This window comes from Pan troglodytes, chromosome 13 (assembly GCF_028858775.2).
Source record: "Pan troglodytes isolate AG18354 chromosome 13, NHGRI_mPanTro3-v2.0_pri, whole genome shotgun sequence".
NCBI classification, from domain to species: Eukaryota; Metazoa; Chordata; class Mammalia; order Primates; family Hominidae; genus Pan; species Pan troglodytes.
The window spans coordinates 71,378,026-71,405,907 of NC_072411.2; the positions used below are offsets into that span (position 1 = coordinate 71,378,026).

The 27,882-nt window shown below is 42.3% G+C and overlaps 1 protein-coding gene across 4 annotated transcripts in view; it reads right to left on the minus strand.

Annotated features, from left to right (window-relative positions):
• Positions 1 to 24,351, minus strand: part of LRP2 (LDL receptor related protein 2) — a 232,678-nt gene extending 208,327 nt beyond the window's left edge. For 2 of the 4 annotated variants that reach the window (XM_054679930.2, XM_054679932.1), the window contains exon 1: positions 24,084 to 24,351. In XM_054679930.2, the coding sequence (XP_054535905.1) occupies positions 24,084 to 24,162 (79 nt within the window). In that variant the 5' untranslated portion in view covers positions 24,163 to 24,351. The remainder of the gene's footprint in view (positions 1 to 24,083) is intronic. The other 2 variants (XM_054679929.2, XM_515882.7) reach the window with 2 other exon arrangements.
• Between the last annotated feature and the right edge of the window lie 3,531 nt (positions 24,352 to 27,882).

The window sequence follows — 27,882 nt, forward strand, 5'->3', positions numbered from 1 at the left end:
TAGTCCTAGCTATTCAGGAGGCTGAGGTGGGAGGATCGCTTGCGCCCAGGAGTTTGAAGCTGCAGTGAGCTATGATCATGCCACTGCACTGCACTCCAGCCTGACTGACAGAGCGAACCCAGAGCAAAAGAAAGAGAAAAAGAAATGGAAGGAAGTAGGGAAGGAGGAAGAGAGGGAGTAGGGGAGGAGAGGAAAGAAAGAAAGAGAGAAAGAAAAGAAAGAAGGAAGGAAGGAGGGAAGGGAAGGGAGAAAGAAAAAGAGAAAGAAAGAGAGAGAGAAAGAAAGAATGGAAGAGAGAGAGAAAGAAAGAAAGAAGGAAAGAAAGAAAAGAAAAAAGGAGGAAGAGGGAGGGAAGGAAGGAAGGAAAAAGACAAGACAAGACAATACGCATTCCAGAAGGCATGCTTTACAGAGTGCTCATTTGGCCATGTGTTCGTTTACCATCACTGGATTAACTCAAGAAGTTTCAATAAATTTGTCCACCTATTGATTCAACTACTCTTACATATGAAATCATTATTTCTCCAAGTATAACAGTCTGTATTTTCCTTCTTCCATTCTGCCCAGCATGTCTAAAAGTCAACAGCTTTTCCACACAAGGTTAAGAGACAAAGTCTGAATAGCCAGATGCTGCATACTACTGGGAAACTACTGTAATATTACAGAAGGGCAAGGAAGGGGAAGAGCACGCGAAGACTGCTTAGAAGCCAAGTAACTGTCCAGGGTGAAGTCCTTCTAGTCATATACTAGGGATTCAAACCACTGCTCCACCTCTTACTATCTGACAGCCATTTTAATTTCTGTGCCTCAGTTTCCTCATCTAAAAACGGAGATAATAAGAGCTCTTACTCATAACATTAATATGAGGGTAGAGTGAGGATCATGGGTCTGGCATATCAGTAAGTGTTTAATAAAAATTGATTACTGATACTATTTTTAGGCCAGTGTTTTCTGATCCTTTCAACTCCAAATATTGTCTCCCTCTCAATTCTACAGGGTTTTTTTTTGCTTCATATATATTTGCTTATATGAGAGTTTATGTATATATATAGCTCTTCTATATTCATCATCTGCAACCCAGTTTGAAAAACTATTAAAATAACCTAATTATGTAGCTAATTCCCCCAAAAGCTAATTTAATACAGAAATTTGAGTATTTTATTATTACTTTTATTTTACATTATTACTTCTCTTCCCAACTAAATCTTTCTGATGTCTAAGATTCACAAAACAACAACATATCCATATTCAAAGTAAAACTGAACTAGAAAAATAAAACTTAATTCACAAAGTCAAGTTTATAGGCACACATCTATTCCATATGCTTTCAAAAATATATCACTACTTAGTGAAATAAATTAACTCTTTGCTAAATTATTTCTCTGGTTGATACTAGCTGTGTTTTTAAGACATTTTCAACAATTATATTTCAAGGGTGTTTAAGAAATTTAGTAATAATTTAAAAATACATGCTTAACTAAATAACACTAACCAGTTGCCTAAACATAGCTATCTTAATCCAAAGAAGTTGATAGTGACAATATTTATTGAATCACTGAGTTGTACAATATAGAATTACTAACCCCTGTTATTAGTATCTACAATTTTAAAATTCTCCTCACTTCACTCTGATAAATTTGGAGATTGTTTCTGACTTGATGACATTTTGAAAAACGCCAAGCATGGGGGAAACATAGAGACCACATCTCACAAAAGGAAAAGTCCAAAGCTTTTCAAAATGCAGACTGCTAAGGGTGTTGTCACCATAGCAACCCTCAGTAAAGAGAATTCCAATATGAAGTAACCAGAGAATAAGCAATATTTTAACCTCAAAAGCACAAACTTATGGATACATCTATATGGTATGCATCTGTACTATATAAGGTCAAAGGTTAAAAGTGACCCTAAAGTCAAATTCCAGCATTCTTTTGGTGCACACGATATATCTACAATTTCTTTCCCATCTCTTAGAGTCATTTAGAATAAGTTTTATCCTTCTTCATATAATAGTTCCTCAAATATTTGGAGAGCTAACCATTGTTCCCCTATTCTCTTGTCCAAAAGAAACATCTCCAGTTTTTCCATCATTCCCCCGTAATATTGTTTCCAGTTTTCTCATCATTCTTGTTTCTCTCTTTCAAATAAGGTTCAAATTTTCTATGCCTCTCCCAAAATGTGGTATTCAAAGCTGAAAAGAAGACGTGCAGTGTCACCCGACCAGCTTTGGCCAGAAGCAGTCATGGCATACTTTAACATTCATTTGCCTCTTTCTCCTCAGTAATAGAACCCAGTGTTACTCAGGTGAACTATGTGCTGAGCTAAAAAGCTACATTTTCCAAACTTCAGCCAAATGTGATCATAGGACTAAGTCTTAATCGATGAGATCAAATGCAAGCAGTAGTATTGTGTGGGACTTCTGGAAAGTCTCCTTTAAACAGAGAAGGCATGTCCTTCTTTCTCCTTCTGCAATCCCACTACCTGGCATAGAGAAAGGATGGCTATGGCTACAGCAGCCATTTTGGACAATGAGGTGACTTCAGGAATGGGAGTCACCAGCAGAGGACTGTGGAGCCTGTGTCTCTAATGGTATCATGGAACCACCAGACCAGCCTTCCACTGCTGGTTATGTAAGAGAGAATTAAATGTTTGTCTTGTTCAAGCCAAACAAAATCCTCTCTGCGACAGGAGCCCAGAGTAGAGCATGCCTATTACCTCCCCAACATGATGGAGTTGCTTTACTATAACACATGCTGTTCTTTTGACTTTCTATTAAACAAAAATTTCTTGAGTGCATGCTTATGCCTGACACTGTGCCAGACACAAGAGACCAGAGGAGCTAGGCATACTCTTAGCATCAGTGGTCCTGTTCTATGCCTCTCCCAAAATGTGGTACTCTTCTAGAGGAAGAGATAAAATACACACACAAATAATTGTATCTCATGGCATGAGGAGACATGCTGTAAGAGAGGTTCAGATAACATTCAGTGGATATCAAGAAAGGTCCTGTAGAGAAAGGTGCATTTAAGCTACAGATAGATGGATCTGAGGGGAGGGGACGCCTCACAGAGGAAACAAACTAGAACTGGCACAGAAACAGGGAAGTGCAAGGCATGTCCAAGAAAAAGTCACATTCTTCATCAATGTCCCTGGCACGTCTTCAAATTACAAAGATCATACGTGAGGCAGATTCTCTTTTATGTGAAGTAAAAAAATTAAAATTAAAATTAAAATAAATTTGCAAGATCTTTGACACCCTCTAAAGACACTAAGTGCCTCCAGAGTCAATTCAATTCCCCAGGCATTTATGGAGCACCAAATGTTTTTCCATCAAATAAGAGTTTCTTCCAATCTACAAAGGCATCCTAATTTTAAAAAAATTTCTTCAAATATTTTCCGTATTTTAAAAAATGCTTGGAGGTGATAACTTGTCAATATTCTACTAAACTGGCAGAAATGTTTCCAGGAGGTATATTCTGATATGTAACAAACAGTAAAGCACAAAGCAAGTGTGGTTCTCCTTTTCCTCTTATTATTAATTTAAAGTTACAAGAAAGTAAAGCATGTGAAAAACAGAGTATTAGAGTTAAGTATGTGAGGCCCAGGGCCAAATATCCTACTCTGCCTCAGTTCACTCATTAGTAAAAAGGGAATAGTAATGGTATCTACCTCCCTGGAGTGTCACAAGAACAAATGCTATAGCTATGGTGACTATATATCAGGCATATAATAAGTTTCAGTGTATGACTGCTCTTATTACCAATAGCATCCCTTCCTGCCTCTCTATTCACTTCCTATCAACCAAGATGGGCCCTCAACAGAGGCACTATTGGCATTTAAGCCCAGACAATTCTTTGTAGTATGGAACTATCCTGTGTATTGCAACGGTTTAGCATTCCTGTCCTCTGCCCTCTAAATGCTGGCAGGGATACTCAGGCATTGTGACAATCAAAAAATGCTACTATAAGTTTCCAAAGGTTCCCTGAGGGAGATGAACCAACTAGGAATCAATGAACTAAAACAAAGAAAATGTCACACGCTATGCCCAGACAGACAGCAAGCTGGAAATTTTTCAGGCAGGAAAATTAAAAAAAAAAACCGTTGAATATTTATGAATGTAATTAACATACACATACATTGAAAAGACATGTCTAATATTCCCATAAATAAAACATACCAACTTATAAAACAAATAACAAGAATTATCAAAAATGGCAACAAATAAAAGCTTTCTCTTTGTTCCATGGTGACTCTCTCCTTTTCTCATCACTTCCAAGTGCACAAGTCTAGTTCTGCCCTCATCATCTGTCACCCAGATAATCCCAGTAATCCTCTAACTTAACTAGTTCATCTGCTTTCTCTCATTGCAGCAAGTATTCTTTTTACAAAATGAAAATGTGAGCATTGTACTTCCCAGCTTACATTTCTTCAAAGGCACCAAACTTCTTAGCTTGACATACAAAATCCTCCATAGTCCACTCTCCCAACTCCTTCAAGATTCAGTTCAAATGGCAATCTGTGCGGTCTTCCTTGGCCCTTGGTCCTCTCAGGTCTAGTTGACTACATCACTGCCTTTTCTGTGCTCCCAAACTTCTATTATAGACCTCTCACCCTGTAGCACAATTGTTTATTTGCATGTCTTATTCATCTATGCATGTCAGTTCCTGATAAAATATGCTTGCAATAAACGTGTGTGAAAGAAATACATCAGTGATTATTTTAACTGTAATTATTAACCAAGTCTAGCTTGACAGCTTTCTCACCTATTGAACATCTCACTGACCTTTCTGTGGTTTCATGAAATAATAAGGAACTTTTGCAAGAGAGAAAACTCTTCATTGACTGTGATTCTTACATGCTCTGCCTAAAACCTCTCACAAAATCAAGTGCTCCTCTTCAAGTGTAGTCTTCCCTGGGCAAATCCTTCTCCTTGCCCAGAGGACACATCTGACCTCGACTCAGACCCATGCTTCCATCATTCCTGTTCTCAGAGTTACAGAGACATCATCAGCAAGTTCTGCATAAAACCAAGTTACAGAAAGCATGCACAGGACACCTAAAATGGAAACACCAGGTCCACCAACGTTTGAACTTCTTGGCAACTTTACATTTGGATCTGTGCCTTCAAGACCTGGGAGGTGAAGAACCAAACATTCTTGGGGGAAGAAAGGCAGGTGACAAGGCCTGTCTTCTAACATTTTTTTGTCTAGTAGTTTCATCTGCTTTAAAAAGCTGTATTTTCCCCCAGCAATTTCTATGGATAGAGAATTTGACAAGTGGTTTCTTTATTTCAAAAAACCACAGCATGGTGGCTGCTTTGCTGCATGACCTAACCAAGAGCTGGTCAACCATGAATGATTTAATATCAGGTTCCCTGTGGGGCCAAATGTTTACTGAATGCTCACCAAGTGCCAGGACCTTGCATGTTCACAATATCCTTTAAATATTCCCAGGTACCTGTAAGGTAGAAATTACTAACACCCATTGTGTAGTCCAGGAAACTGAAGCTCAGAGAGCTTCAGAGGTGCACATCTGGAAAGCAGTCGAGCTAAATCTCTGAGCTGTGATTCCAGACCATGTCCCAGTACCAGAAAGGGTTTGGCCACAGGTTAACTATGTCCAGGGAAGTTGGGAAGGGGTAGTTGGGGTATGGCCAGAAAGCTTCTATAATAATAGGAAGAGCCCAGAATTTTGCTTGGCAGCCAGTGATTTACATTTACAACAGTGGCTTCAGCTCAGTTTCACAATTTAATCTATCCTTAATACCTTAAAGGAAGCCATAGAAATTTTCTCTTTATAAAATGTGAGCATAGCATAGAATTTTTTCAAATACATAAATATTTACTAACTCCTCAAAAGTTATTCAAGATGCCAAATATCCCTTCTTGAAGAAACCATAAATAAACCTATATCATCTGTCCTACAATGAAAATCCTCAGAGAATGCAATGGCATATTCAGGGGCATAGGATACGGTTTTACAATTTTCCAGCTCATATTTCTTTCTTTTTTTATTATTATTATACTTTAAGTTCTGGGGTACATGTGCAGAACGTGCAGGTTTGTTACATAAGCATGCACAGGCCATGGTGGTTTGCTGCACCTATCAACCCGTCATCTACACTAGGTATTTCTCCTAATGCTATCCCTCCCCTAGCCCCCCAACCCCCAACAGGCCCCAGTGTGTGATGTTCCCCTCCCTGTGTCCATGTGTTCTCATTGTTCAACTCCCACTTATGAGTGAGAACCTGTGATGTTTGGTTTTCTGTTCTTGTGTTAGTTTGTCCAGCTCATATTTCATTGGAGACAAAGACATAATAAAGTTATGTAAGCAGGGAAGAGAATTTTCTATTACAAAGATTCTAAAAAGTAACAGCATTTTAGTTGTATATTTGTATGGTATTTTTAATGCAATCAAGCTTTACAAATGAATGCAATCAATATATCCCAATATTTTGTGAAATTCCCTCTAAATAGAGCATGTAAGATATCCATTAAAGTTTATTTTTAGCTAAGAGCCAAACCCTGTTTCATTTTATTATATCCCTCATCGAGTTTTAACTTAGAAAAAATAAATAAAACAAGACATTAAGTGACTTAATAATAAAAGCTTATCCTAGAGTGTGTTTCAGGATTACTTTCTACACCCACCCCCAACCACTGCTCTCACTAAATCATTCTTTCCAAATGTGCTGAGATGAAGGAGCAAAGGTGTCCTTAAGCCTGACTTTTCCTTAAAACCATATATTAAAAGTTTCCCTGGTGTGCTCCTCTCAAACTAAAACTGGCTTATGATTAAGAGCAAGAGTGGCAGGGAGTGAATGAGATGAGAAGGAAACACTCTAATTTGTCATCAAAAAAATAAATCAGAAAATAGCCTTTAATCTTAAGAGTACAATTTACTGATTTAGTCATTTATTTACAAAATTGATGGAAATTGTTAACAAGGAGTTAATTGATTTAAGTCACCTGATTACCACAGTTAATTAACCACACTGACTTAATCTTCTTTGAAAACATCAACTAATCATTTCCCAGGTGTCAAGGGGTAAATCGTTAAATAAAAAATAAACCTCTGTCCTCCTCTTCAAGAGAGATTTCTTGAGTGTGTTTTCTTTACGGATTCCAATCTAGCCACAAGCCAAGTTTGGGGAAATTTTGTTCTTATATGACTATACTGAAAGAGCTGCCATCTTTCCAGAGTTTTTTCTCCGTTATAATAAAGGAAAGGCAGTCTTGCAACCTTACCATGTGTGTCATTTTGAATTACTTCAAAAATGAGCAAGGAACACTGGGTAAATAAAAATGAACAAATAAAAGGCAACAGAGACATTCATCTGGGAAAGTCAGTTTCCAAAAAAGGAACTTAAAACACACTTTATTGGGAGGGTGTGACTACAAAGCAGTAGCACAAGGGAATTAGTGGGGGTGATTGAACTGTTCTAATCCTGAATGAGGTTGTGGCTACACAAATATATACATGCACTAAAATTTACAGAACTGTACACACACACAGCAATTTTAGCCTATGTTAATTTTTAAAATTAAAGCACTTCATAAAGGCCGATTCTCTTTTTTACAGATAGAAAAATGGAGGTTTGACCACTTGGCACCACCTCAAAAGGAAAAGAGGGGGCGGTCAAAAAAAAAAAAAAAACGAGCACTGTTAGAGAAACTCAGAAAAACATCCTACATGACTCTTGTAGTTCTTGTTCTGAGTTAGCAGAACCACTGCTTCTCTCCAAAAACAAAACAAAACAAAACAAAAGTCAATTGTCTTTGATCCACCAATGTGCCCATAGAACAGGAAGGCCCTGGAGGGAATCAAAGTCCCAGGTCACTGTGACAAGTCACACTTAGACCTCCTAAAGGGAAGAAGTAACTACAGCTTTAATAAAACTCCATCCTCTTCCTATCCCTTTCTCCTTCCTTCAATCACAGCAAAATGCTTGAAAAATAAATCTGGATTACAGTGGGATTTTGTTGCACATATTCACAATCAGCAACAACTATTAAAGACCCTTTTGATTTCCCTTACAGGGAAACGAAAGTGTTCAATACAATATGATCCTTCTTAGCCCAAGTCCCTCTTGGTGCCATGTTCTCTCGTCTGCACTGTTGGGTTTAATTATTTACAGCAAGAAGCATCTAACTTCCACTGTCTTTCAGTTAGTACGTTCAATTTTTAAACCATGCATTTTGTTTTTCACTAGAATCTTAGCTTTCAATGATTACTTAGCAAATTCTTTCAACACTTCACTGAACCAAATATTAGGGAAGAAGTAAATTCTTATATCAGAAGTGACCTTGAAAAAAAAATGCAGAATTTTGGTACATAAAAACCAATCATTTGACAATTGACTTGGGACATGTGTATATTCAATTTTATGCATTTGCAAATTCTTTTTTTATTATACAGTAACTTTAAAGAAAAACAGAGCTAGGCACAGTGGCACACACCTTAGTCCCAGCTACTCAGGAGGCTGAGGCAGGAGGGTTACTTGAGCCCAGGAGTTTGAATCCAGCCTGGGCAACATAGTGAGACCCCCATCTCTAAATTTTTTTAAAAATAGAAAAACAGGATTCCCTATTAATAGTAATCATTATGGTCTAGACAAATTATAACTGCCATGTACATTAAAATCCAAGGGTCTCTTCTCAAACTTACCAGGCACTGATGAATCCCCAAGGAATAGTTGATGGAGTCTTGCAAATGTGTTGCTTTTAAGGACAACTTTTCCTTTTGTTGTAACAACTCAGTTTCAATTGCTAACTAGAGGAAGGACAGCCATACTAGAAGCTTTTAAGTTCTATCTTTGAGGCCTTCCTAATAGATCACAGCTGAAATTCCCCATAAAGCCATTCTAAGAAAAAGCACAAGCATAATAACCCTTTATTCCCCAGAAAAGGAAGTTGGCTTATTTTCAAGACTATATCACACCTCTAGTACCTTCTTTCCCTCTTTCATCCCCATTAAAACATAGCAGCTTTGTGTCTCCTTCTCTCTGAACCTTGCTCTGACAAACATTTACTGTGCATTACTATCTCAACTAACTACTTTACCCTACAGGAGTGAACATTTCCACATTGTAATAGGAGTTTCAGGAGGAAAGAATGTCTTACTCTGAAGAACTGACTTTAGCAATGACAGAGCAGAGATCTTTGGCCGTAGTGAGAGATATTTTGGGACCAAGAGACTTTTAAGCACATCCAGCACATAGGAAATGTCTTCTCCATCTCTACAACAGCAGTGTTCTCCGGGAAGTAAAGAAACTCAGCTCTCACTTGGTTGTTCATTTTTTTCTTCAGTGACTTTAAATAAGAGAACTTAATAATTTTTTCATTAATAGTAAACAACAACAACCTCTGAAAATTTATAGATGACTGCTGTCCCTAACGGAAGGTTAAAATTGAACTCTCTGATTAGGTAAGGGTCCTTTGAATTAAAAGACACATAATTATAGAGGAAAAAAAAAAAAGGTGTTCCTAGATAATGAAATAGTAATATAGGAGAAACCCAGCAGAGAGAAATCAATCCGTACCTAAAAAGTACAGTCTTCTAGTCTTCTAGAAGGAAGTGGAAATATACTCTGTTCGACAGTAAGTTGTTTTGGATGTGGCCTATGTTGAGGGTCTCTGTCTATATACTCTGCAGTACCTAGTTACATCATGCCTAGAGCATGATAAGGCTGCAACATATATTGAATGAATGAATGAATGAACTGCCAAGAGTAGCAAAAAAATGTCCAAAAGTTGGGTCGCAATGGTACCAGCCTCTGAAATGAGGTTATCTGATCATAATATGAGAAATTAAATGAGGCTTCATTTGGTTACGTACAGAGGACTATCTTCCACTTGCTCCAAATTATCCATAGTGATAACATATACAAATAAGGGTTCTGGGTTCAAATGTTGGTTCTGCCACTTAGTAACTGAATTGCTTTGGGCAAATTACCTCACCTGTCATTGTCTTGGTCCTTTATCCATAAAATTTTTGCTGTTACTACATAAGTAGGTAAACTAATACCTACAAAACACTTAGGCCAATGCCTGGTATAGAAAGCACTCAAATAATTTAGTCACTTTTATTGTGGCTTATTTCCCAACTTCTCTACTCATCTTTGTGTGGAACTCCATCATTCTCCTGCCTCCAACCTATTTGTTACGTATGGAGTCCTCAAAAGAATGGGGACTGAGATGGGGGAGACTATGCCCAGGAGACAAGTGGCCATGGGTCCTTTTCAGCAGTCGGGGGCCCTCTTCGTCTGTGCCCATTTTTCCTTCATTCATCAGGAACAAGACCCATGAATGTCCTGACTTGACATGTGATGTTCTTTCCACCACAATCCATGCTGCCTCCCTGAGTGGAGAAACCACTCCCCTCTTCAAAGAGGGCCTTTTGTTTGATCAAGGCTGTTTTCACTGTGTCATGGTCTCAGACAGCTTTCTTTTGTGTTCTGTTTAAATACAGAATGACAGTCCACTAACATGAAGTCTAAAAACTTTGGCTTATCTTTTTGTAAAAGCTACTGTATCAAATCTGTCCTAAAAATAGCAGAATGACCCATTCTGTATGTACAGGGGAATTCTCACAGGGTAACCAAGTATCTGGGATGGAAGTTAAAAAGAAGGATGCAGATTCAACTACTCAAATGCATTGGGAATCACCAGCAGGGTGGGAGTGGGAGGCACTGGGGTGGAGAAAAGGGGGGAGTCAGATCGAGAGAAACAGCGTTGCTAAGCCACTTGCTTTGATAGAGACAGCAATTTTCCTTTTTCTCCATCAGGACCCTGACTGGGCCTCCAGGGGCCTCGAGGAATTAAGGCCTGGTAGTACCAGGGAATGGTGATGAGCTGAGGATGCCCCTTCTTAGCACCCATGGTGGCATCTGTCCATTCATTTATTCAATGTATATTCATTTATTTAGCCCTTTTCTGGACACTAGGGAAAGCAATGGATAAAAGAGATGAAAATCCCTGCCCTTGTGCCATTTACATCTTAGGGAAGGGAAGATAATAAGTAAGGAAATAAACAAACAACTAAGTTACATACCTTATGTCAGATGGTGGTAAGTGCAATGGAGACAGTAAATCAGGAAAGAAGAGATCGGGAAAGAATCAGAGAAGGCCAAACTGAGAGGGTGACCTATGAGCAAAGACCTGTAGGAGGAAAGGAAGTAAGTCATGCACCATCTGAGGCAAGAGCATTCAGGAAAAAGGGGAGCAAGTGCAAAGGCCCAAAAGTGCTCACCATGTCAGGGAAAACAAGGATATCACTGCGCCTGGTGCACTGTGCATGGGGAGAGGAGAAGGAAATGAGGTCAGGGAGGTGACGTGAAGGCCAAATGGTTAGGGTCTTGTAGATCATAGTAAGGACTTGGACTTTGACTCTTCATGAGATGAGAAGCACCCAGAGATGTGCCATGTAGCTTCCCCTTATAGGAAGGACCAGCTACGAGGAAGGACTTTCTTCCTGCAATCAGCTCCTTTGGGGTCTGCCTCAGCTATAGAAAGCCACCTGCCCAAGGTCGTGTCCTTCCAGGACAGGCCACATCCAGTGATTAAGCAAGGCCATTTCAGCCTGACATAGGACACTCTAACAGGCAACTCGTGCTCCAGAGCTTCCTCTGGGTTGACCAACGGCTGCCAGAGTTCAACTTCTTCTTCTGCCCATCCTGCTTCCTCCCTTTCCCTTCACAGGTATTGATCTTAATAAATATTATATACTCCAAGCTCCATCTCAGTGTCTGTTTTTGGGCAACCCAACTTCAGTATGACAGAAACCATGGGAGCTTCTGAGCAGAGGGGTGCTGTGATCTGACTGATGTTCTAAAAAAGTTGCTACAGCAAGGAAATCAGTATGGAAGCCATTGCAATCGTTGAGGCAAGAGAGGGCAGTCGGTTGAATCAGGGTGGCAGAAGTGAAGATGGTGAAAAGTAGTTGGATTCTAGATGTATTTTGAAGATCAAAACAATGGGATTTTCTAAGGAATTCTATATGGGGTAGAGAAGCAAAAGAAAAGTCAAAGTAGGATACAGTTTGAGGCCTGAGCAAGGATGAGGAAGCCATTTGCTGAGATGAGAAATTCCACACGGAAAGCAAGTTTGGACATTAGTGGAGATCAGGAGTTCAATTTTAGACATGTGAAGTCTGAGATGACTATTGGCCAGCCAGGTGGACATGTCAAATGAGCAGTTGGATATGTGGGTCTAGACTATAGGGTAGTGGTCTGGATTAGATTCATAAATTTGAAAGTTGTCAGTATGTACATGGTAAAGAAGTAAATATGGAGTCCTCAAAAGTATGGGGACTGAGGCCAGGCACAGTGGTTCATGCCTGTAATTTGAGAGGCCGAGGGACGAGGATGACTTGAGGTCAGGAGTTTGAGAGCAGCCTGACCAGCATGGCAAAACCCCATCTCTACAAAAATACAAAAATTAGCCAGGCATGGTGGTGTGCGCCTGTAATCCCAGCTTACTTGGGAGGCTGAGGCAGGAGAATCGCTTGAACCTGGGAGGCAGAGGTTGCAGTGAGCCAAGATCACGCCTCTGCACTCCAGCCTGGGTGACAGAGCGAGACTCCATCGCAAAAAAAAAAAGGGGGACTGAGATGACAGAGACTATCCCCAGAGGACAAGTGGCCCTGGGTCCTTTTCAGCAGCCTGGGGCCCTCTATGGTTGTACCTATTTTTCCTTCTTTCTTCAGGAACAAGATCCATGAATGTCCTGACTTGACATGTGATGTTCTTTCCACCACAGTCCATGCCGCCTCCCTGAATTGGGAAACCACTCCCTGCTTCAAAGAGGGCCATGAGACAGGATGAGGCCACCAAGGAGGCAGTGTAGCTAGAGATGAAAACAGGTCAGGGATATAGACAGGAACAAGCATGAGATACCAAGGGAAGGCCAGCAAGGAAGAAAAGAAACCAGGAGAATGCAGTTTCTTGAAAATCTAACTAAGTGTTTCAAGGAGGAAGTCAGGATACACTGTGTGTGATGCTGCTAACCAGTTAAATAAGGACCAGAGCTGAAAATAGATCATTGGATTTAACAACATGGAAGTCATGAGTGACTTTGACCAAAAAAAATCTATCAAGGATGAGGGCTAAAGCAAAATGGCATGGATTTGAGGAAAAATTGAAAGGTAATTACAGTGGATATAGGCACATCTGTACAAGAATTTTACTGTAAAGTGGAACCGAAAAAATAGAGTGATAGTTAGAAGGTAATGTGGAACAGAGGATTTCATAAAAGAAAGAGGGGACAATTGCAGAGAGGTGAGAGGGAATGAGATCTAGAACATGAATGAAATGGTTGGACTTAAGAGCTTGGAAAATTCTTCCAGAGTAATAGGAGGAAAGACAGAAGATATAAGCAGAAGTTCAAATGATGATGGTTGAGTTATAGAAGTTTATGGAATTCTCTTCTGGTTGCTTCCATTTTCACAGTTTTAAAAAGCTCACTCTACATGTGAGAAGGTGATGTCAGAGGTTTGAGGAAAGAGGAGAAGATATAAGGAAGCAAGAGAGGCAATAGACAGGCTAGGAAGCAAATCCTAAGCTTGAGATTGGCTTCATGAATGTAGAAACCTCAAGCGAGGCTAGTCAGTATAGTTGTGTTTTTCTCCTGCCATGTTTAGCTACAGAGTTGCAGATGTGGAGAACTGGATTTAACCAGGATCAGGGCCTTGCCAAGCACAACAGAGCCAGATAAAGGGGCCAAGCTGCTGAGGGCATATGTATGCAGGGAAGTGAAATTAATTATGGCCATAAAATATAAGCTGAGGCAGTAAATAGGTGAGGGATTTGAGAGACGGTGAAGAGGCGATAGGATCAACAAACTGTAAGTCCCAATGAGGTCAACAAAGAGTTGAGGCTGGGATACAAAGGAAATGAGCTATGAAGTTTTTCAATACTCCCATTCCAAGCATGGAACAGACAGCTTCTCTAGAAGCCAGTGGGTTGTGTCAGGGGTGTTCTGAGATGAATTCCTGACATAGGTGAGAAAAGATTAGAAGACCTGCAACAGTTATTTACCTCAATGAATCCAACGTTCTTAGGAGGGTCTGGGGGGAACTTCAAAGGTGACCAAGGTAAGAGCAAAACATACAATTAAGACACAAACAGTGGCATATTTAGGGAGAGGTTCAGGACCTGCCACGCTGGCCAAAAAAGGAGGTGGCCAGGAATGAGGGTAGTACTTCATGTCACCCTCAGACTTAAAAGAGTCCTGTCCTTCTTGTTGTAGCTAGCTTGTAACATTCCCATCCAAAAGAAAGAGATTTAACAGTATATTTAAATGCCACTGAAGAAATTTGCAGTGGCAAGTCAGTTCATCTCTAAGTCTGTTTACAAAACTGAAAAATGAGAGGGTACCTAGATCAGATGTTCCCAAAATTGGTCCAGCCCTCAGAATCACCTTGAAACTTTTAAAAATACAGATTTTCCACATTTTCTTTATCTAGTCTATCATTAATGGGCATTTGGGTTGGTTGTGGCACATATACACCATGGAATAATATGCAGCCATAAAAAGGAATGAGTTCATGTCGTTTGCAGGGACATGAATGACGCTGGAAGCCATCATTCTCAGCAAACTAACATACAAACAGAAAACCAAACACTGCATGTTCTCACTCATAAGTGGAAGATGAACAATGAGAACACATGGTCACAGGGAGGGGAACATCACACACAGAGAGGGGAACATCACACACCGGGGCCTGTCAAGGGGTGGGGGCCAAGGGAAGGCAGAGCATTAGGACAAATACCTAATGCATGTGAGCCTTAAAACCTAGATGAAAGGTTGATAGGTACAGCAAACCACCATGGCACATGTATACCTATGTAACAAACCTGCACATTCTGCATATGTATCCCAGAACTGAAAGTAAAATAAAATAAAATTTTAAAAAAACACAGATTTTCATACCCCTGCTTTAGTAAGGGTGAGTTTTGATTTAAGAATCTCTATACTTTTTTAAGTTCCTCAGGTGATTTTGATGATATGCCAAGTTTGGGGAGCTAGCTGACTTTATCTGGGGTCCTTAGAAATTCTAACAATCTGTAAGTTATTGTGATGAAATAATACTTTTGAGAACATAACTAAAACCTTCTCAAAGTTGGATTCCCCCTAGATAGGATCAAGGAAACACGTAGCCCCATTTGCCCTGGCAGCCATATCAGAATCATATGGGAAGCCAGACCGCACACAAAGGTGAAACTTAGAGGGGAGTAGGGTCAAGGAAAACACAAAGAAAGAGAACTGGAGCCCTGACTGCACCTCGCCTGAACCCCTCTCTGCCTCAGTATTTTTTACTCACATAAGCCAAGAAATACCCTTTATTGTGTAGGCCATTTTGAGTTGGGTTTTCTGTTTCTTGCAACAAAAAGTATCCTCCACGCCCTTCCCCACATCAAAATTAAACCAGTGTGGAAGTACATGCTAGCATGTATCACCCCCCTTCTAGTGAGATTAAAATGTGGGTAGGATTGCCATATTTCTGATAAAATACTTTCATTCTTAAATTCAACTTTAAGAATTTCCTGACAAAATAAATGATTTCAGCCAGGCATGGTGGCTAGCGCCTATAATCCCAGCACTTTGGGAAGCTGAGGCGGGAGGATCACTTGAGCTCAGGGGTTTGAGGCCAGCCTGAACAACATGGAGAAACCTCATCTCTACAAAAAATATAAAAATTAACTGTGAGTGGTGGTATGTGTCTGTAGTCCCAGCTTCTTGGGGGGTTAAGCGGAGAGGATCTCTTCAGCCTGGGAAGTTGAGGCTGCAGGGAGCCATGCACTCCAGCCTGAGTGATAAAGTGAGACCCTCTCTGGCCTGGGTGATAAAGTAAGACCTTGTCTCAAAAAATAAAAATAAGCGATTTTGATTTTTTCAACCTTTACTCAGGAAATTTTCTCCTTGTTAATGACATAAAAACCAAAGAACTGGGCCCAAAGTGACAAGCAAATCACTGACAGTATAAGACAGAATATTTTTATAGAGGAATCCAAGAATGTCCAGCATAACAGAAGTGTAGCTACTTTCCTTTTCGTCTTTTTCAGGTTTCCTCAACACCTTCAAAAGTACATATGCTCTTACTTAATGTGAATCAGTAGATCAGTGAGGAAAGACTTATTTTCAAAGTTACTAGGAATCTTCATGTGTTATTGGCTGATAGTACATAAATTTAAAGGAGACCTTGGATATTGCTTACAAACTTGGATCTCAAGATCTGGACAATAAATGCGCTGTTGTATCCATGGTAACAGTGGCTCAACTATTCAATGCACAGAATGGTAATTACATTTCCTCCTTTCATTCATTTCTCACTGTTTCCAGTAACCTTGAGGTCAGGCATGACCTGAGGGCTAATGACCAAAAGTGAAACTTCAAATTGTCTAATCTGTCATTATCTAGGAAAGACTTACATTTCTTTGCACTGAATTTCAGTGCTATCCTAAATCAGAAGTGCCCTAATATAAAAGTTAACCATCTTACTTTTAGAATGATAATGTCTCCATTTTCTCAGCTAATGTGATTAGAGATAAGACTTAAATTAGAGACCAACAAAGTAACCATCAGCAAAGAGTACATATATTTGGCATTTCTGAATTAATCCAATAAGGTGTGATGGATACATGTTCTACCATTTATGAAAGAAGTCCATAGATGAAGTGCTAAGGACACTCAGATGTGCACCAAGATGTGTTCTGTCTCCACAGAAGCATCTTAACCTGTCTGCAAACTCTTTAAGCTTCTTTCTCTCTACCCCATCCTTATAGCAAAGGACTAGTGCTTGGAAAACAGACAAACTCTTAGGAACATAAACATTGGAGTGAAGTAAATTGGAAAAGGAGTAGGAGCCTAAGATTCACAGAAAAATGAAATACTGCACTGGACTCAAGGGATCCTGTAGTCTGATCGCTCAGCTCATTTTCCAGAACTTTCCTGTCTATCACAAAGCTCTGCTCCAAATAAGAAAACTTTAGGATCCAAATAAACCTTCTAAAAGTCCTTCTTTCTCCTGTTCTCCTTCTAAACTTAAAGTTGCAACATGGTCACATGGGCACAGATCACCGTATCTTTTTTCTTAATGTTTCCAATACTTTTTCCCTTTCAATTCTGTAAGTTACCCCAGGGCTGCCAGCTCTTGAGAAACTTCTGTAGCTTTTTCAAGTGTGTCTTCACATATAAAATGAAAGTAACATCGTCAGTCAATTTTATCTGATAAGGTATACTGAACACCTGTTATTTTTGCATCCCAGCCTCGTTCACCATTCTCCCAATAATTACCCCCGTTTCTCTCTGGACTCCACCCCTTCATACATGATCTCAAAGACTGAGTATACAGCCCAAGCCTAAGCCATGGGAACACATCATGACCCGGGATTCAGTGGTTGGTTCTCCAATGAGTTTATGACCTAAGCAGAGCCCCTGAGATGCAACTGAAACTTTTGCTGGGAATAGTTAAGATAAAAACTCTTTTTCTTTCCCAGTGGATGTGATCTGATAGGAGGTGGCTCCAGAGCCACCGACAGCCGCTTTACATCAAAGGGGAACATGTTTAAGAATGGAGTCATCTCAGAGCCAGGAGATGGAAAAAAGACAAGATTGGCCTGACGTAGTTTGAACCTCCATTTTAGATTAGGTTGAACCAAATGAAATTGCCAATATTTGACTATTTCTGCATAGGAAAAAAATCAGTCTCAAATGGATCAACCTAATTATCTGTATCTTTTCAACTATGTATTTATTTTCTTTGAGATAGGGTCTCACTCTATCGCTGAGGCTGGAGTGCAGTGACACGATCACAGCTCACTGCAGCCTCAACCTCCTGGGCTCAAGCGATCATCTCACCTCAGCCTCCCAAGTAGCTGGGACCACAAAGGCACACCACCATGCCTGGCTAATTTTTTGTATTTTTTGCAGAGATGGAGTCTCCCTATGTTGCCCAGGCTGGTCTCAAACTCCTAGGCTCAAGCAATCCGCTCACCTCAGACTCCCAAAGTGCTGAGATTTATAGGCATGAGCCACCACACCCAGCCTCAACTATGTATTTCAATAACCTTCCTTTTTTGCCTCAGGCAGTTTAACTTAGTTTTGTGACATTCACCAACATAACAGTACTGAATAACATGTGAAGTTGTGGTAGCCACTATAAGGATGTAACAACATGCACAGGTGCATCATTCACAGACCCATGGTAAAGAAGATACCAAAATACTGCAATATCTTCCTCCTCTCAAGTTTGGAAAAAGTAAAATTCTCGTAGAGGGTAATAATGATGAATGGAAATCTATATGAGACTTCACAGTTTATTAAACATTTCACATTCATTGCCTCTGCATAACCACCCCGTGAGGTAGATATATGCCCATTTTACAGATAAGAAAACTGCCCCAGAGCACCCAGCATGTGTGGTACTGGATTTCCCAGATAATAAATGGCAGAGGTAGGAATCAAACCAAGATCCTCCAACTTCAAAATCACAAGCCCTTCCCACTTCATCTCAAAGCACTGTAACTGTCAAGAAATTACTTCGGAAACATTTGCATTAGGAACATGTGAAGAACCACAGAAACGCTCTTGACATTTCAAAACAACTACTATCTGATCATTATCAAGAAGCATCCCAGAACTTGGATGCTGAAACATCTCCAATCTTTCTAATGCTGGTGAGATCCTGGGCAGGGTTATTAGGAACGAGTCAATGACTATTTCAGAATCTTAAATGCAAAACTGCAGTCCATTTTAATTGTGAGATATGTAGACACCTGTTTTCAGTTCTCATCTTCCTTAATCTTTCTGTAGTATTGATACTATTGACTCATCAGCACACTGCTGATATTTAATAAATATTCATGGGAAAAATAAAATAAACATTCACAGAATACACAATAGTGGTAAAATTTTTTTAATTACTCAAGACTATAAAGTTAATAGGATACGATAGAACCATTTGATTTATACCAAAGGTTCCATCAAGCTTATTTTTTCCATGCTAGAATAGGGCTTCACAATTAGTATTTTTTTAGTTGCTCTAGATTCGTGCAGTCAACCTTGAGAACCCCTTTCCTATCCATTCAACACTCTTTCATAAGCACCTTCTACTTTCTTTTCTTTTCTTTTTTATTCATTTTTATTTTATTTTATTTTATTTATTTATTTATTTTTTTTTTTTTTTGGAGACAGATTCTTGCTCTGTCACCCAGGCTGGAGTGCAGTGGCACAATCTCAGCTCACTGCAATCCCTGCCTCCTGTGTTCAAGCAGTTCTCCTGCCTCAGCCTCCCGAGTAGCTGGGATTACAGGCGTGCGTCACCACGCCCAGCTAATTTTTGTGTTTTAAATAGAAACAGGGTTTCACCATGTTGGCCAGGCTGGTCTCGATCTCCTGACCTCATGATCCTCCCGCCTCAGCATCCCAAAGTGCTGGGATTACAGGCATGAGCCCCCACGCCCAGCTCAGCACCTTCTACTTTCTACTTACCTTGTTCTAGCTACTAGGACTTAACAGAAACTCCAAAGCCAATATGACAATGCACTTGCTTCTGACTACACAGGAAATACATCTAGGTTCCTGGTATCATTATTTTTAAATGATAATTTAAAATTTTAATGTAAATATTTTAAAAACCTGTCAGTGTTCTTACAGTGCCCGACTAGAGAACATGAACAATGATTATGACCTAATAATTACCTTTAGTAAGACTGAAAACCTAGTCTTACAGCAGCCTGCACTACAAAACCCAAAGATCTTCAGGAATGTGCTTTGATGGCTCAAGAATTTGAAAAATGGATCTGGAGGTATGGTCTTTGGGAGTAGGGGCACTGACATGGCATCAGTTCTGGACCAGGCTGAAAGCGCATGGTACATGGTTGTAATAACCTATCACAGGATTCCTCTTTGGCCAGGGACAGGTAACCCATCCAATTGTTTTTAAGATTCATCTGCTTATCAGACTGTGCCTTATCTGGCAAGTCAGGATTCCAAAAGGAATCTAGAAATCTCAACCAACCAAACAGGCTGGGGACATTCAGAAGGCATGAATCTAAAAAATGGTCCACTGCAAATTTATATCTTAGCTCTATCACAGGCTAGATGTCCTTAGGCAAGAAACCTATTAACCGCCTTCCCTTTCATCCTCTCAGCCCCTTTCTTCTCCCTCCTGGGCTAATTGCTTATCTGTAAGAAAAAAAAAATGCAAGCCGACCAGTTGATATCTAAGGTTCCCTCTAGCTGTAAAAAGTCTGAGTTTCTATTAAAATGAGACAGGTGCATGACTGAAGGGAGTTCAGGCAGAAGTCTTATGAAGACTGGTAAAGAGAAACTTTTTCAAGTAGAGAAAGAGAAGCCAACAACTGTGAAATTAAAGCAGCAGTGAGGTTCCAGAGTTGTGATGGAATAAAAACGATACAAGTTTGCAATTGCCCCCACAATCCTTTTAAACATATAAACTTCATGTGAAGATGTAATTGTCATAAAAGCTGATACTAACTCTTAAAAACATTACCACATTTTTATTGGATTAAAGGATATAATGTTGGACCAGGTAAGGTGGCTCCTGCCTATAATGTCAGCACTTTGGGAAGCAGAGGTAGGAGGATCATTTGAGGCCAAGCGTTCAAGACCAGCCTGGGCAACACAGTGAGACCCCATTTCTATTTTTGAAAAATAAGTTTTTTAATTAGTAAACAGAATACAACTTTGTTTAAGGCCAATACGATTTTCTCAAAAAAAAAAAAAAAAGAAAGAAAAAATCTTGCAATCACATGCTAGGGTCTGAGAAGTCTTCAGAGAACTGTTAGTGAAAAATGCTTAAAGAAGACTTTCCTTTGTATATTTGAAAATTGGAAATATGAATAGGAAGCAAAACAATATGTTACTTTAAGGGTTGATAAATATAATAAAAATATTATATTTTTAGATTATTTTCTAGTTTATTTTCACTGTCTATATGCTTTACACCATGCTAAGCACTTGGCATATTTTATCTCTTTATGCTCACAAGATGTCATTGGGTAAATTCTCTTATTATCTTGTCAATTTTGCAGATAAGCCATCTGAGCTATGCAAAGTTGGTTGACTTTCCCAAGGTCACACAGCTAGAAAGTGGTAAAGCCAATGTTGGAACCCAACAGCTTGACTCGAGTTCAGGCTCTGCAAAATGTTTTTTCTTGAAAAGCATTACACAAAAGATAAAGAAAATGCAAATAATTTTTAACAACAGATGTGGTATAATTTTTTTCAAAGACTAAACATAGAATACTCAGAGCTCTTTTTTTCCCCCTCCAATTTTAGTGATGCGAAGTTTGCAATGGTAGCCTACCTAAAAGGTAGTGCTTAAATAAAGGCTCTTACAATCTCATTGGATTTTACTTCATATATTAAGTCAGGATCGTTACAACAGGATTCTAGAAATCTCAACGTATCAGGCAGAGGACAATCAGAGGAAATGCATCTTAAAATGATCAAGTAGGAAGACTGGGAATGGGGAGACTTGGGTTCTGGTCTTAGAAACCTGAGGAGAGATTCTGGAAAAAGATCCACAGTTATGAAGGAGCAGGTGGTATGAGTTGCATATTGCCCCTCAGCTTCTTTAGGAACCTCACACATGGACAGTAAGTTAGGGAGCATGACATTTTTTGTACAAAAGAAAAAAGAGAAATTGGGCCAGGTGCAGTGGCTCACACCTGCAATCCTAGCACTTTGGGAGGCCTAGGCGGGCAGATCACTTGAGGTCAGGAGTTCAAGACCGGCCTGGCCAACATAGCAAAACCCTGCCTCTACTAAAAATACAAAATATTAGCTGGGCATGGTGCCCCGGGCTTGTAGTCCCAGCTACTTGGGAGGCTGAGGTGTGAGGATCGCTTGAACCTGGGAGGCAGAGGTTGCAGTGAGCCAAGATTGCACCACTGCACTCCAGCCTGGGTGACAGAGCGAGACTCTGTCTCTCTCAAAAAAAAAAAGAGAGAGAGAGAGAGAGAGAGAGAAAACCAGATACTGTATACTGTAGCAATTATAGACTCTGAATTCAGAATCCCTTGAGTTTGCCATTTTCTAGCAGTATGAACTGAGACAAATTACTGAATTGTTCTGTGCCTCCACTTTCTCATCTGTAAAACAGTGATAATAAGAGTACTTACTTCCAAAGGATATTATGAAGATTAATTGAGTCAATAAGCATAAAGTGCTTAGAACAAAGCCTGCCACATATATGTGTATGCTGGGTTACTATTACTATACACATTATTATTATATATTATTATCATAGAATGGAAGATGGATGGGTGCAAAAAACTATCAAGAAGAGTAGGTATTGGTTATTTAGTGACTAAATCATCAACCCAGGAAAAAGAATATCTGTTTTGGTTGTACAAGGACATAGATGAATCAAGGTAAGATTTCCTTTTGCCAGGCACTGACGGGAACATATAGTAAATCCTATAGCTATATTTAGGACATGAGATATAACCCTAAGCATTGTGCAAACTCTGCACAATAATAATAAACCCTCTTTCTGCGTTACCAACACTGAGAAAGGGTGTTCAAAGGAAGGTTATTAATGATCTCTCCTTGCCTCTCCTGCCTTTCTGAAGACTTTTGCAAGACCTGTGGGGTTTGTTAGGGTTTCCAAACTTCTTCCCAGGAAGTCTGAAATGGGTGCTGCTAGGAGTTGCTGTATAATTACTTACTTGATTCCCTCTAAGGAGCTTACGCTAAGAATTGAGGAAAGAAAGCAGATTAACCATTTGAATACATGCCACGGCCCATCCACAAGCCCTCCCCTCACTCCTCCGTAAATGGGGGCTTCCACATTCCCCACCCATCAACCCCAATATGTGATCCAGGAAAATCAATTTATTGCTTTGGCTAATCCTACAACAATAGGGGTTTCATTTTCATTGTAGGGCAATTAAGTTGTCCGACAGGAGGGAAGGAGCAGGAGGGGAAAGGGGGGACTCTCCCATCCCCACAGACAGATTAGTCCCTGCGGTGGCAGCAGCGTCCCCTCTGTCTGTCTGGTGGTCGGTCACACGCAGCTCCCGGCTGCTACCTAGCAACGCAAAGCCAGGGGGAGAGCTCGCCGGTTCCAGCCTCCTCCTCGCCCTTCCCATTCATCCTCGGCCGGGTCTCTGTCTCTCTCTCTCTCTCTCTGTCTCTCTCCTCTCTGTCCTCTCTCTCTCTCTTCTCCCGCCCCAGTCGTTCTCTCTTCCCTCCTTCTTTCCTTATTCCTATTTGCTTCTCTTACGCTCTCTCCTCTTCCCTTCTTACTAGTTTTATTCTCTCCGCTTCTTTCTCCCTCTCTTTCCCTCTTCTCTGTTTCTGTTAAAACATAAACTATCGGACAACTTGAGAGAAGTTTAAAGCACTTCATACTAGAAACTTTCTGCATTCGATCCCCAAAACTCTGGCCATGCAGACGGGCCCCATTCATCAACACAAAAGCCCCCAGCTCCCAGCTGGAAAGGAAAACTTCAAGAAAAGACTCCAGTCCCTCAGCCACTCTCTCGGCCAATCCCACCTCCCGGCCTTATCTTGGCTCGTAAATGATCTGTATGGTGAGAGCGGTCTCTGGGGGTCACCGCGGGACCAAGTTTCGCCGGTGGTGGGAGGAGTGCTCTGGCCCGCAGCCCTGGGCGCGCGAAGGGATCCCGGGAGGGGCGCTGCAGGTGGAAAGCTGCGCTCTGAGCAGAGCCCCGGACCGCGCCGCCCAGCAGAGAACTCCGCTCGGGAGGGCAGGCTGCAAACGGCGGAGAACCTCGTTCTCCCGCAAAGTGCTTTCCAGGAGCATCGGACCAACGCCCGTGGGAACAAAGACAGGGTCTCCGTGGGGTGCGCTGTCACCGAAACTGGCGGGGCTGCTTTCTCAAGTTTGCTGCCGCTCAGTTCCTGGCGAGCGAAGAGGGGCGCTCCCGCTCCGGCTTCGCGAAGCAACTTGAGCGCCCCACCGGGAGCAGCTCCCGCGCCGCCGCCCGGCCCTAGCCCCTGCCCGGACGCTCTCCCCTCCGGCCTCCCGCGGACCCAACCCTGCCACAGCCGGGGAAGTGGGCGCTCCACGAGAGGCTCCGGCTGGGCTCTTACCTTGGCCACTGGCCGGCGCTAGGCAGGCGACGAGAGCCAGGAGCAGCGTGCACGCCACTGCTGCCGGCCCGCGATCCATCTCCGCGACGGTCCCCGGCCTCGCCGTTCCTTCCCCGGGAGGTGGGCGCGCGTAGCACACCGCACCGGCAGCGCCTCTGCTAGCGAACGCTCCTTTAGGTCTGCACCTCCGCCAGCTCCTAGTGGCCAAAAGCCTGCCCCCACGCCCGAGGCATCCCGTTTTCTACCCGCGCCAGTCCCCACCCTCCAGACAGTGCATAAAGCCCTTTAGACCCGACCGCCCCGGAACAAGCATGCGGGAATCCAGCGGGCAGGCCCCCTGCCGCCCGGCCCGCCCCCTGCACTTTGCAGCGCGGGGAGGAGTGGGCACTCGAACACACGCGTGCTCACACAGGGACACTCACACAGGCGTGTGCACACTCACACACGCACTCATACAGGCGCATGCACTCCTAAGTGTCACACCAACTGACACAGATTCACTCATACACGCCAGTCACACACGCGCGCACATTCCACAGTCACACTTCAACGCCGACATACACAGTCCCCTTTACGCGTGCATACAAGAGCACACTCCTGTGCGCACACTCTCACAGGCACACTCACACGTACACACGCGCTGCCCTCGCCTCTCCGCAGGGTTTGCCCCGCACAGAAGCCGGCGAGGCGGCTCACGGGGAAATCTGCACGGACGCAGTTTTACTAAATGAGCAATGGAAAGGAATGGACGAGGAGGAAAGTCAAGAATAGAGAAGAGAAAGAAAAAATAAGAAATGGAAAAGGAAAGCACAACCAGACAAGTAAAAATGAAGGAAAGAGAAAGAAAGGGAAAGAGGCGGGGGTAGGGAAGGGAAGGAGTAAAGAGCCTGCTGGATGGAGATCTGTGACCTTCATTCCTGGCCTGATCTCTCTAGGCTCCTTCGGATATCTTGGTTTCCCCTGATAGGATACAGGCTGCTGAGATGGGGTGCTTTGTGTTTTTACAAATTAGAGAGGGAGGTGGATCTTTGTTGGGGAGGTTGGATCCTTATTTAGCAATTATTCAGCACCACATCTACAGGTGTCATGGCCAGATCGTGCTTCTTACAAGTCTGCTCATTTTGAAGCAAAATTGAAAAAGAGCGAACGTCTTCTCCATGGTTCCGGTACCCTTTTATAAGAGGGAGAAACACGAGAGGTTCAGGGAACCCCTAGCCTCCCTTCTTTGGGGCCGCTTTGGACAGGCTGGCAAGGGGCCCGGAAGCCAAAAGCACAAGTGGCCTTACACCCGCCCTCAGCGCACGTCCTCAGCCTGTACGTGACATCAGAGCCCACAGGGAGGGGAAAAAAAGGAGGGTTGATGCAAGTTATTTCCCGGTGGTGGGAACCCTGTGTGAGAAGGGGCTGTTTGCGGGCCTGAGGCCATCCCATCATCTCCAGCTCCAGCCCCTGAACCAGCGCGGCAGCTAGTCCCAGGCTCCGGATCCTGGTCCAAGAAGTCAGGAGCCCTTTCCCTCCAGCGAAGGGGCCGTGAGGCATGGAGGAGCCAGCCCTGAACGCACGTGGTCGCTGGACAGGTTCCCGCTGCCTCCCTTCCCCAGGGGCGAGAACTTGCCAATTACTGCCAGCCCCTTTCCCCGGGGCACAGGTCGTCTGGGGCTCTGCTGACCCCAACAGTCCGGATCGCGTAGCTTCCGTGGGCTGCAGTGGTAGGCGCAGCTTTAGGTGTGGGGGCTAGGGGAGGGAAAGGATAGGTGTTACTTTGGAAAGACAAAAAGAGATAAATAGACACAAAAAGAGAAAACTTAGGCTTAAAGAAAAAAAGGTGGAGCGGGCAGCGTTGTGGGAAAGAGTGGGACAGATTCCTGGATTGGGAAATCCAGAGGTCTGTGCTCTGGCCAAAGTCACTGGTTCTCTATTTGCCTCCCTGCATAGTGTTGGGCGCTGTGCGGCGCGGAGGAGACAGGACTGGGGACAGGAGAGCTGGGGTCTGGGGAGGGAGGGGGCGACCGGACCGGAGCGGGAGGAGGGAGGCGGCGAGGGGGCTTGATGCTGCACTCCAGTCTTCGCGGGTGATTTATGCCGGTTCCGGGCGGCCGAGGCGATGGTACGAGACCGCGCCGGGGTCAAGCCGGTCCGACGCCCGCTGGGGCCGCGCTGCATAGTCAATGAGCGTCCCCGCACCTCCGACTTACAAAGAGCGGCCGCCGGCTGGCGGGAGGGAGGAGCGCGAGTGCGGGAGGGGCTGGGCTCCCTCCAGTGCGCCCGTGGGCGCGCAGGCGCGAGCGTGTGTGTGTGTGTGTGTGTGTGTGTGTGTGTGTGTGCCCTTTCACTGTAGCAGCCAGGGCTCCAAACATTCCTTTCTGTACTGAAGAGTTCCTCAATTGTTGTTGTCTTTGTGCTCCAGTGTTGCCAACTTACTGGAATTCCTGACGTGGTTGCACAGCAGGGCTCAGGCTGACCGTACTAGCCAGCTGCGTTTGTGTATGGGGCCGACCCCGCCGTTAATCCCAGAATAACGCAGAAGAGGGGAAATGAGGGAGGGAGAACGGGAGGTAGGAGAGCAGAAAAGGGGTAGGGATGGGGGACCACCTAGCGGAGCACAGCCCATCATTCGCAGCACTCTGTATGTGGACCCACACACTTTTCCACTAGAATAACCCATTTTCTCAATGCAATCCCCAATTCGTGACGTTTGAAAACAGCCTGCACCATGCACGTGTTTATCTCTGGCATCCATACCTGAGAATGCCTGTTACTAGATTGGGGTGATTAAATCTATGGACCAGTATCTGGGAAAGCCCAGGTTAATTCAGTTGCAATTTAAGCCAGCAGTGTTTCTCTATAATGCAAAAAGATAATTTCTTTAGTTTTCACATTTCTCTCTCCATATATGTATATAGGACTTTTCAGAGCAGTCAACCGAAAGAGACAGGTGAAAGTGAAACCAAGAAGCTTCAGCACCACCATTGCCCCAGAAACCAAGCTGAAATTTACATCATTCTTGACTCCTTCTTCTTTTTTCCACCCCCATTGCCAATCAATCATGAAATTCTGTTAACTCAAATTTATCAATCCACTCATCAATCTAAATTATAGGGAGAGCCTTAGAATGAGCTCCTTGCTATCAGTTTTGCCCCCTCCCATCTACTTTCCATTTGGCAACCAGACAATTCAACTTGGTAGTTCTATCAAACTAGTGCTTGCAAACAGAGGTAATTACTTTTTAGAGGGTAATGAAATCAATTTAGCAGGTCAAGGCAAGAATTATATTCAAATGAAATATAACAACATAGAAACCAAAATAACTTTCATGTGGAAAAGATATGTATAACTTTATAACACTACTGTTTCTGTGTGTGTGTGTGTGTGTGTGTGTATGTGTGTGTTTCCTCCTGAGTGCCTCCTGAGTTTCCTCCTGAGAGCCAACTGCCCCCTGAACAGCTCCAATCCAATGTCCTAAGGCCTCAAACTCAGCAGGATGGAGCCCAAACCAATACACACACACACACACACACTGTGTCACCATGTAAAATATATTTCTCATATGCATCTCAGCCAAAAAAGTTTAAAGTATCTCCCCACAAATTACTTATTCATTAAAAAGGGAAAAAGTGACTTTAAGCAGAAAAATATGTCAGATATTTTAATATGTTTCATTATTATTTAAATATGATAAAGTCAACAGACCAAAAGACAACTGCCATTGAAAATATAGTTTGTTATATTCACAGATTCCAAGAGAAGGAGTACACATCTTGCCTCAAGGGACCACACAGGGAAGCAGAGGGCAAGGGGA